General features: G+C 32.9%; 1 protein-coding gene across 1 annotated transcript in view; it reads right to left on the reverse strand.

Annotated features, from left to right (window-relative positions):
• Positions 1–1,876: 1,876 nt before the first annotated feature.
• Positions 1,877–12,608, reverse strand: part of LOC125917114 (mitogen-activated protein kinase 10) — a 107,040-nt gene continuing 96,308 nt past the window's right edge. Inside the window, exon 8 of the mRNA XM_049623375.1 lies at positions 1,877–2,241. Within this exon, the coding sequence (XP_049479332.1) occupies positions 2,009–2,241 (233 nt within the window). The 3' untranslated portion in view covers positions 1,877–2,008. The remainder of the gene's footprint in view (positions 2,242–12,608) is intronic.

Consider the following 12,608-nt stretch of genomic DNA (forward strand, 5'->3'; position numbering starts at 1 on the left):
GTCTCAAAAATAAATAAATGTTAAAAAAAAAATTTAAAAAAAAAAGCCAAAACGTAGGGGTGCCTGGGTGGCTCAGTTGGTTGAGCGTCCGACTTTGTCTCAGGTCATGATCTCACAGCTTGGGAGTTAGAGCCCTGCGTTGGGCTCTGTGCTGACAGCTCAGAGCCTGGAGCCTGCTTCAAATTCTGTGGCTCCCTCTCTGCCCCTCCCCTGTTCATGCTCTGTCTTTCTCTCTGTTAAGAATACATAAACATTAAAAAAAAAAAAAAGGCAAAACATAAACTCAAGAAAGTTGGAATTACATTATGAAGCATAACATTTTATTTAATTGTTTTCCTACAAGTGCTGTCATTATCTCAAATAATTTCATCAGGGTTTTTATCATCTCCACATTTTTACACACAAATGTCTTCATATAAAGGGATTACTTTTGCCTGACAGGTCAATTAGCATCATAAACACATAAATTCTTCAAATCTCTATTTGGAGTATTAGCTCTTTTTCATTCTGTGTATAGGCAGGTGCTGATCTTAAAAGCAGCACATTTAGCAAGAATTTAGTCTGTTGTCATTCAGAGACTGTAGAGTCAACTAAAGGAAGAAACCTGACTGTGCAATAAAACTGTCACAAACACAGGAGCAATGCTGCACACTTAAAACCCAGGAGATGAAAGTCTGGGGATGATAAGATTCTGGAAAATAGTAGCATCACATTTTAGTTTCTCTGTCTCATTCAAGTCTGTATTAGCTATAAACTATGTCTGTAAGTTAAGTCTGTAGTTAATTAATTACCCACCCAACATTTGGGGTTAAAATTTCAAAAGCAGGGATTCTTTTTGTTTTTTGATAAATACAGTTACATTTTAAAAAATAATTATTACATTTTTTTTATGTCTGATAATTGAGTATTTACTGTGAGCCAGGCATTGTGCTAAGTGCTTGACAAAATATTTAGTCAGTTAATCCTCCCAATGATCCTAAGGTAGATACCTTCTACTTTCATTTGTTAAAGGAGGTATAGATAGATTAGATAACTTGTCCAGGTTCACACAGATATTCAGGGGCAGCATTTGAGCTCAGACAGGAAAAACATAAAATTTGTTTCAAAAATGAGGTTCTCTAAAATGTTCTAAATTAAAACAAGAAGTAGAATATTATTTATAATCTATTTTACACATTGGCAAATTTATCCCTTATCTCTAATCCTATGACTAAGGCATCATTATTCAAGTTTTGTGGGTGAAGAAACTAAGATTTGCTATTGAAGTTCATAACTGTAGACATTGTAGTAGAAAGAATTACTTATTAATGAAAGCATTTATATTGAATATAAAATGAATAGGTAAAATCTCATTTGTCACTCTAAAATGGAAAAAATGGTGGTTAAATATTCCATAAAATATAAATAAAAGAAAATGCAAACACCTGCATCTCCAAGATTTTATAACTAAAAACTTGTGTTGAAAGTGTTCTCCAGGTAATAAAAAGAATTAGAACAATGATTTCAATGTATATCACTTTGGTCTTTTAGAGTTACACTGCAAAAGAATTTTAAGATTTTAAATAAGCCTCATGACATAATTAACCCATACCACTGTCACATCCTTTATAACTATCTTACCCTCTGAATATCTACACAATTCTAAAATCCTTGGCCACATGCCCTTAATAATATTTTTTTTCTTTTAATTAATTTTTTTTAAAAAAGGTCTTCTAAAAATACTCTTTAAATTTATGGGGCACCTGGCTCAGTTGGTTAAGCAACAGACTCTTGATTTCTGCTTAGGTCATGATCTCACCATTCATGAGTACCAGCCCTATGTCAGTCTCCATGCTGACCACACAGAGCCTGCTTGAGACTCTCTCTCTCTCTCTCTCTCTCTCTGCCCCTCCCCCACTTGTTTTCTCTCACGCGCACGCACGCACTCTCTCAAAATAAATAAACAAGCTTAAATAAATATTCCTTAAATTGAGGTAGTTAAAGAGAGGCGTCTCTATCATTTGCTTCTTTAGACCATCACCCACACGGTGGTTCTGAAATTGTCCCTGGTGGACATACCTTTGAGTTTATTGTGCTCGGAGTCCGCTGGGAAGAGGGAATCTGGAAAGAGCTTGGGGAAGGTGAGTCCTGCATACTTGGGCCGATTCTCCACATAGTTTCTTACTGTGGGTTGCAATTTCTTCATGAATTCTGGGCATGGCGTTCCTAATTGCTCAATCACCTTGTTCCACTGGTCAATATCTGAGAATTGAACAGTTAAGGGCAAAAAGAAGCAGACCTACTAGGTCTTGCCTTTCACTAGTTGGGAGACTAACTGCTTCTCAAACTCCTGAGTAATCATCAACATGACTGGAGTTTTAATAAGCAAAAAAGGACAAAAATCTCAAATCAGAATTGTCAGACAATGAACCCTCTTGGAATTTTAAATTCACTTGTGGCATATATACACTTTTGGGGAATTAGCACTACTTAACAAAATAGGATATCATGAAACAGTCTTTGAGTTGTAAATATTAAAAGGTATTTAAAAAACAGAAGAATTTCTTATATTGAGATAAACTTCTATATAACCACGTGATTTAAATGAGAAAAACGCGACAAAAATATTTTTGATGTGAAAATACCTCAATAACTTATTTCCTAAAAATGAGAAATACATAAATACTTTATAAGATGCATTTACATTGTTTTAAATTCCTTTTAAGATTTTTTTCCTCTTTTCTCTAGAAAAGAGGAAATCTCATCATCTGTTAATGTTACTAATGCATTAAATATGGGATCAGTATAATTTTTTATCATAAAAGAACTCATTATTCTTCAACAAAGAGTTAAAAAAATTCTACTTAGCAAAGTAGTTGCAGTTTCATACCTATTTTTGTTACTTCTGATAGTAGTGCCCTGCATTCCTGAATATTGCTTTCAGTGAGATATGAGCATAAATACAGGATGTTCAACTTAACAAATTTCCATCCAAGTATAAGTGTTTCAAAAGTACATTAAGCATGGGGATTTTTTCAGGAAAATATTATCCCTCTATGAAAACTAATACTCCCCAAATTAAGGATCTTTGACAGACACACTCACTGACTGAGATTTTCTTTTTCATCTGTCATTAATATTTGATATATCAGAGCCTTAAGACATGTCAGAGCTTTGATATGTCAGAGCCTTAACCACCCATGAAAACTCTGAAGAACCAACTGGAAGTTGATTTCAAACAAATGTCCTTGCCATGTGTCAATGAATGATAGAAGCCTTAGAAATTATTCTTAAATACAATAACACAGGAAGTGCTCTCTCTTACATTGTTTATTTTTCTACAACTCTGTCCTTTAGTGTTAATTAATTATTTTCTGCAAATGTAATTTGTGACAACTCAGGGATCTAACTATAGTATTACTCTGTTGAGATTTGTAAAAACTTTGCCCCTCGCTCTTCAGGAGAGTTAGACTGAAAAAGATCAGCACTCCTAACAAAAGACAAAATTAACTACATTAAACAAAAACAAATACTTAATGCAAAGTAGATAAAAGATTAAACAAAGATAATATCAAGCTAATTTGCTAATCCCCTTCTATCTCTCATATAATCTTAAGGAATAAAATTTAAATTATTACATATCCTCTCAATTACTGAAATAAAAAAATAAATGATTACGTAGTATTAAAAAAGTGAAATGTGGTTGGGAAAAACTGAAGAATATTCCTTTATAAAACAGTAGAGCAATTAAATAAGAACATGTTTCAATAAAAGTTCATCTCAGTTACTATGTGCATGAGAATATAGTAGTAAGTCAGACTCATTAGAAATAAAGGAACTAAAAGATTACAAAAGGTTAGAGTAAAAAGTTACTCTTAGACAAAAACTTATGTTAGTACTATGGACATAGGTAAGCTATAACTACTTAGACATATTTAAATAGAAAACGCCAATAATTAAAATTAAATAAATCTCCACGTTTACACTGTAAGTTATTAAAAGACGTCTACTCTTTAATACAGTTAGGTTATCATGGGCCTACAAAGCCATCATTTAATCATTGGTCACACCTCCTTAGAATTCTGAAGACTTGATGTGAAATAAAAATAAGGGCAAAGAAGCAGTCAGATTTTCCATAAATGACTCATTTAACAAAGTTGGAAAAATACTCCCAACACATTATTATATTGTAGTTACATTTGGCTAGAGTAAAAAATAATTAATTGCTTGTAAAGTAGCATTCCCAATAAAATTCCATGGTATTTTTACAATAAATGTTAAGGATAGTCAAATATTCTGGAAGCTATTAAATAAGAACTGTCAAAATATTTCTTTTTACAAATCATAATTAAAGTCTATGGAAGCATTCAGTGTGCTTCCTACCTTGGATTGCTTTTTAGATGAAACACTTGCTATGGTCTTAGATGTAATGGTTTACAAAAAGAAGGGAAACAAGAATATTATTGACAATGTGCTGTTGAACATTCTAACTGCAAATGTGTGGTATAGTCATCTTTAAAAGTGTGTGCCTTTATTTTAACCATTCCATTTCAAGTTCGTTCTTCTTATAAACACTAATAGTTATATTTAAGTAGTAAGTTCTTGCTTTCCCGATGTTCACAGGATCACAAGATGAACAACTGTGTCCAACTACTCTTAGTTAACCACCTGATTTTTCTTTATAATCATAATCAGCTAAATAAAAGCCAAGATTAGAAGTCATATCTCCTGGCTCCAAGTCCAGTACTTGTTCCAAGAATTCAAGTAAGGAAAGGAGCAAGTTTGGAATTGATGTGGTAGAAATTGCTTTAATTTCACCATAAAATTGATAGTATGCTTGTCACAGGCTCAAAAAAATATCTCTGAAAAGGTATCCCTCGTCTATCAGGTCAACATATTCACACATAAAATAATTAATTTTATTAATATTTTAAATAGAAAACAAGGTGACGAATTTTAAAGGAATTTTAAAATTATCAGATTTCCACAATGATCATATTTCTAAAAGTACATCAAATATTAACTAGATGTTTATGATTATGTGTTAAAAACATCATAAATATTTTTTAAAGAAGGACAAAATTATTTTTGTGAAAGGATTTATTTATTTTACAACACTCAAAAGTCATCATTTTTACACTGAGTTAGGATCTGAATATTTATAGATTCCTGCCTGTGCAGTTATCAAAAAAGCAATAAATACACATATTTTATATTTTTGATCTACTATTTTAGAAATTATCATGCTTAACATAATTATCAAAGTCATTTAATACAAGTGAAAAAAATGTCATCTATGAGGAACTATTTGACAATTTCCTTATCTAATTCTAAATTCACTATATGAAAAATAGTCATATTACCAAAAGTTTGATTTTATAGAGTACAATAACAAGATAATGTGCAAATAGTGACTATTACTAATGCCTTCAACAAATAATACTACAGGGATGAATAAAACAAAGTAAGTACAGATTGTAAAGATAAGTATCTGAAATCCCAAAATTGAAAATTATTCCAGTAAATTTTATCAATTAGCTAAGAATTAACATTTCAGGTCTCCTTTTCCTTTACCTTCCTTGGTTTGGGAAGCTTCTAAAACATTATCACAAACTGCCTTGAACGTAATGTACAAAAAAATGCTTTATCCTTCTCTGGGTATTTTGGATCGTAATTGTGAACATAATTTATTCTATGCACATTTTAGCTTTCAGAAGCTACTAAGTGGAATCATAAAGAGTTGTTTAATGACCTCATTTCTACTATGCCTTTTAAACAGCTGTATCTTCTTTTTATGTTTTTTCCCATCTTTGGTTACCTTCTGGTATTATGAATATGGTTTCCGGAGTTGACACCTCCATGAATTTAGACTTGCTGTCTATTCTGCCTCATAGTCAATATTTTGTGGAAAAAAAAAAATTTCTAACATCTCTTTGAAATTTGAAGGATATCAGTGTTTGTCTCCAAATTCGTAACTGTATTTTTAAAGATAATTTTTCCCAAGAGACCAGTCTGTTTAGAAAAGCTCCAGGAGAAGCTATTCTGTCTTGCAAGCCAACCAGCTTGCAAGCTTTGGTACTGTGTTGACAATTGTGTGGCTTTATATTACCCCTTAGGAAAGAATACTGCAATCAATCAGTAATGTCTGCAATGAATGTGCAATAAGGAAGTGGAGACATACATGTCATTTGTTAGGTGTCATGATATAAAACTGTGGCTCCCAACTTTGAATTTTTATAATATAGGGAACTTATAAAATATAGATCCCTTCCCTTTCCATGTTGATCTACAAGATTCTGAGTCCACAGATCTAGCATGCTATTTAAAAATATCAATAGTAATTGCAATCCAGATGGCCCTTGGACTATATTTTGAGAAATACTAGTGTAGAATGTACTAAAAGTCTCTTACAAATTACTAAGTCCAGACTTAAGAATACAGTACTAACATATTTCACTTTAATGCACAAATTAGAACAAGGTCGATTTCACCAAAAGATGAATCCAGACCTATTTGCTATGGAAAATGTAGGGGTTATTCACCTGGAAATACTTCAGTGAAAGAAAAATGCTGACATTTATCCCTCTTCCTCATGTCACTGTCTTGAAAAGATGATAGGAAATTACAGCAAGTGGTATACACAGTCTCCCAGCAGAGGGAGAGGGGTTCTGCCCATCATCATCTAAGGAAGGATGAAAACAATATGTTGCTATCACCCATGGGGTGCTGTTCATAAAGAGTACAAAAGCTATTCAATATAAGATTCAAAATATAGACTATTTAATTCAATAATTACTCTATTTCTCTACCATAAAATTTGCCCTCAAAAGAACTCTTACTACTTAGGACAATTTTAAAGACGAGAATAGAAATATATATAAACACATATGACGTAGTTCTGGATCCAGATTTTCATGGTTATGTCTTGAGCTGTTTTATTACTTAAAATTCTTTTCACGCTTTTTTTTATTTGAAAATGTTCTTTTTCTCTCAAAAGTCCCCCTCCAACTCTAGTAACACGAAATATGAATAAGTGACTTAATGCACAATAGTAACTAACATTTGTTTTCATTATAAATGGGTACAGGAAGAAGAAATATTATGAGCCAAAATGCATTAAAAACCTCAAAGCTAACCATTTGAGTAAAGGCTATTTGTTCCCTGGCAGCAGGCCGTGAATGGAATACCATAGGACACAGAACATCCAAAGGCTGATATCTGAAGCATGATGCATATGGATTTCAGCATAGTCCATTTTGTCTTATAAGTGTATTTATTACTGTAATCTGTATTTCCCTTACAAAGCAAAAAATGAAGAGACATTTCACATATAAGCAAATCCAATCTATATTAATACGTTGTCACAACAGTTGAATATTTATTAAGCTATTGAAGGTTTATCTTTGGGGACTCTCATTTGCACATATCCCTTATAAGACTCTGTACCTAATTTGATATTTGTAATATAAATAAATTATTGTTTTTACAAAACACCTTCCTCAAGCTACAATATCCTGGCCTCATAAAGACTGGATCTGACACTATCTACAGTTTGAAACTGGTAAGAGATCTTGGAGATAATTTGGCTTCTATACTTTATAGCTGAAAAATAGAGCTGAAAAAAGAACTTTTAAAAATGTTAAATATAATGGCTTTAAATTTTTTTAATGTTTATTGTTGAGAGAGAGACAGAGAGTGAGCATGAGTAGGGGAGGGGCAGAGAGAGAGGGAAACACAGAATCCAAAGCAGGCTCCAGGCTCTGAGCTGTCAGCACAGAGCCTGATGTGGGGCTTGAACTAACGAATTGTGAGATCATGATCTGAGTGAGTTGAAGTTGGACCCTTAACTGACAGAGCTACCCAGGTGTCTTCAGACAAAGGTGGTAATAAAACAACTCCTAACACTAAACAGAAATATAAAATTCTATTTAAGGAGAGTTTTGGAAAACTGTAGTCTCTTATTTGAGACCCTTTGATTAAATCCATTTCTGGGTATAACACTACATATAACAAAAGGGAGATGAAGAAGGGACAATCAGGTTTATATGAGATCAAGAAAACAATGCCACTTAAAGCACACTTGACAAAACATTTTATGTTTAAAGTTAAAAAACAAAAGGAGACTATCTCTGCCCCCATCCTAGTACTTTGACCCTCTTATTCCTATTTATAATCCCTTCAATACAGTGCCTTTTATCAGAAATCTCATGACAACAAGGATTTCAGTCAGTTTGTTTACTGATATATCTCTGGAGACAAAAAGTGCCCAGCACATATTTAGCAATATTTGTTGAATAAGTGAATGTCTACTTGAAGTTCAACCAGAGTTTTATAATGGAGATAATGTAAAGAATAGGACACTGAAAATATTTTAAAAAATGAAAACAGAAATTCCAAGAAAAGAAAAGAAAAAAATAAAGGAAAGAAAATAAATTTATACTTAATTACATGGTAGAAAAACAGCAAATAACGAAAGACCAAGGAAAAAATCCTAAATGAAGGCAGAGAGAAAGGACAGACTATATTCAAATATGACTATCAAATGGACAGCTAATTATTCACCAGCAATATTGGAAACAAAAAGCCAGGAGAAGACTATCTTTAAAATGCCAAAAGAAAACAACTTACTAATCTGTAATTCTGTATCCAAAAAAACTATCTTTTAAGTAAGGGAAACTCAAAAAAAAAAAAAAAAAGTTTCATCATCAAAGACTTTTACTAAAGGACTTTCAAAGGGTGTTCTTTAGGAGTGAGAAAATGATCTCAAAATATATCACATCAATAAGAGAAAGGATAAAAACTATATGATCATATCAATAGGCACAGAAAAGCATTTGACAAAGTACAATATCCATTCATGACAAAAACCCTCAACAAAATAGATTTAGAGGGAACACACCTCAACATAATAAAGGCCATATATGAAAGACTCACAGCTAATATATCCTCAATGGGGAAAAAGTGAGAGCTTTTCCCCTAAGGTCAGAAACAAGACAAGAATGTCCACTCTCATCACCTTTATTCAACATAGTTCTGGAAGTCCTAGCTGCAGTAATCAAACAAAAAGAAATAAAAGGCATCCAGATTAGTAAAGAAGAAGTAAGACTTTCACTATTTGCAGATAACAGGACACTATAAATAGAAAACCTGAAAGACTCCACCAAAAAAACTACTAGAACTGACAAATGGATTCAGTAGTAAAGTCACAGGGTAGAAAATCAATGTACAGAAATCTGTACAGTGAGCAGAAATCACTAAAAATGAGCAGCAGAAAGAAAAATTAAGAATATAATCCCATTTACAACTGCACCAAAAATAATAAACTACCTAGGAACAAACCTAACTAAAGAGGTGAAAGACCTATACTCTGAAAACTATAAAACACTAATGAAAGAAAATGAAGATAATGCAAAGAAATAAAAAGACATTTCATGCTCATGGACTGGAAGAACAAATATTGTTAAAATGTTTATACTACCTAAAGCAATCTACAGATTTAATGTAATTCCTATCAAAATACCAAGAGTATTTTTCACAGAACTGGAACAAATAATCCTAAAATCTGTATGGAACCACAAAAGACCCCAAATAGCCAAAGCAATCCTGAAGAAGAAAAAAACAAAACTGAAGGTATCATAATTCCAGACTTCAAGTTATACTACAAAGCTGTAGTAATCAAAGCAGTATGGTACCAGCACAAAAATAGACACATAGATCAACAGAACATAATAGAAAACTAGAAATAGGGCATCTGGTGTCTCAGTTGATTGGGCATCTGACTCTTGATTTCCAGGTCACGATTCTCATGGTTGTGAGTTTGAGCCCTGCATGGGGCTCTGCACTGACAGCACAAGGTCGGCTTGGGATTCTCTCTCCCTTGTCTTTCTCTCTGCCCCTTCACTGCTCTCCTGTTCTCTCTCTCTCAAAAATAAATACATAAATATTAAAAAAGTAAAATCCAGAAATAAATCCACAATTATATGGTCAATTTGAAAAAAGAGGAAAGAATATGCAATGAGGAAAAGACAGTTTCTTCAACAAATGGTATTGGGAAAACTGGACAGCCACATGCAAAAGAGTGAAACTAGATCACTTTCTTACACAGTACACAAAAATAAATTCAAGATGGACCGAAGAGCTAAATGTGAGACCTGAAATCATAAAAATCCTAGAGGAGAGCACAGGCAGTAATGTCTGTGATATCAACCATAGCAACATTTTTCTAGATATGTCTCCCAAATCAAGGGAAATAAAAGCAAAAATAAATTATTAAAACTACATCAAAATGAAAGTCTTCTCACAGCAAAGGAAACAATCAACAAAACTAAAAGGCAACTACTGAATGGAAGAAGATATTTGCAAATGACACATCTGATGAAGGGTTTGTACCCCAAATACATAAAGAACTGATATAATTCAACACTCAAAAACAAATAATCCAACTTAAAAACAGGAAGAAGAAATGAACAGACATTTTTCCAAAGAAGATACATAGATGACCAACAGACACATGAAAAGATGCTCAACATCACTAATCATCAGGGAAATGCAAATCATAACTACAATGAGATATCACCTCATACCTGTCAGAATGGCTAAAATCAACAACACAAGAAACAAGTGTTGGTGAGGATGTACAGAAATGGGAATTCTCATGCACTGTTGGTGAGAATGCAAAATGGTACAGCCTCTGTGAAAAACAGTAATGAGTTTCCTCAAAAAGTTAAAAATAGAACTATTTTATGATCCAGTAATTGCACTACTAGGTATTTACCAAAAAAATAAAAATAATAATTCAAACAGATACATGCACCCCTATGTTTATTATAGCATGATTTACAATGGCCAAATTATGGTAGCAGCCCAAATATTAATTCATAGATGAATGGATAAGTAAGTGGTGTATACAATGTAATATTATTCAGCTATTAAAAAGAATGAAATCTTCCCATTTGCAATGACATGGATAGAGCTAGAGAGGATAATGCTAAGCGAAATAAGTCAGTCAGAGAGTCAAATATGATTTCATTCATATGTGGAATTTAGAAAAACAAATGAGCAAAGGGAAAAAAGAGAGGGAGACAAACCAAGAAACGAATCCTTAACTATAGAGAACACACTCATGGTTATCAGAGGGGAGGTGGGTGAGGGGATGGGTGAAATAGGTGATGGGGATTAAAGAGTACACAAATCATGAAGAGCACTGTGTAATGTATAGAATTTTTGAATCACTATATTATACACTGAAACTAATAGAACACTGTTGATTCTACTGGAATTAAAATTTAAAAACTCAATAAAGGTTTAAAAAAAAAGAAAAAAATTAGAAAAACAGATTGTCCTGGTGTATTTAAAATTGATTCTTTTTCCCTCCCCACTATAGGAAAAATGAGGTGATCTTTCTCTCATATTTTCTGTAGGAACCTGATCAAGTTCCTGGAGGTAAATCTAACAATGTTGTGGTTCCATGCGACTGACTCTCCCTGGAGTTTTTAAATCTGAGAGTTGTCCACGCTGAGTTTCTAGAAGCTTGTCAATTATAGTTCAGATTTTTCTACCCTTGACATGAAACCCTATATTAGCCTGTTTCTCTAACGGTTGGGAGCAGTAGTTTTCTCTATGTCTTCCCCTCCCTTACAGATCAAAGAGTGTTGATGATTTTCAATCTATTTAGCCTTTTTACATCTTGTTAGGATGAAGTGACTACTTCCAAGCTTCTTAAATGTGGAACTGGAAACCAGAGGTGTATTTTATTTGATTTATATTACTGTAACAGTCATTATATTCATATTTTGATTTTCATGTAAATTGTTGTCGATGTGGAAGAACAAAGCTGATTTTTAATGTTGAAAAAAGGAAAATAATCTTAAAATAAAGGGCCAAATTGCAAGAAGTAGTGATAAGCCAAGAAAATTATAGAATTCTTTCATATCAAGGTGAATCTAAACAAATTCTAACTGTGTGCAATAATATTATAATATTGTCAATGTATGAGGCTAAAGAAAAAGAAGTAAACACTGGGTATATATAAGTTGGTACAGTAATGATCTAAATTAATTTGTGCTAAGATCCTTGAGTGTTCAGGAGAAAGAAAAAAAATTATCTAAATTAAAATAGCCAATTCCCGGGGCGCCTGGGTGGCTCAGTCAGTTAAGCGTGCAACTTCGGCTCAGGTCATGATCTCACAGTTGGTGGGTTCAAGCCCCGCGTTGGGCTCTGTGCTGACAACTCAGAGCCTGGAGCCTGTTTCAAATTCTGTGTCTCCCTCTCTCTCTGACCTTCCCCCACTCGTGCTCTGTCTCCGCCTCAAAAATAAACATTTAAAAAAAATTTAAATAGCCAATTCTCCACATATTGATCTATAGACTTAACACAGTTTCAGTATAAATACCAATAGAAATCTTAGCAAGCCAATTCTAAAATGTTTATGGAAAATCAATGATTCATTAATAGCTAAGATACTTCTGAAGAAAACAATAAAGGTGAGGTTTACCTTACCTGATATAAGTACACAATAAACATTTGTATTAAGAAAGGGTAATAGTGATACAAAATAGACAAACAGTCCAGTGAACAGAATATAGAGCCCAGCATCCCAGAATACCCCATCCCTCAATATGTGGAAATTT

Source organism: Panthera uncia, unplaced genomic scaffold (assembly GCF_023721935.1).
Source record: "Panthera uncia isolate 11264 unplaced genomic scaffold, Puncia_PCG_1.0 HiC_scaffold_150, whole genome shotgun sequence".
NCBI lineage: Eukaryota > Metazoa > Chordata > Mammalia > Carnivora > Felidae > Panthera > Panthera uncia.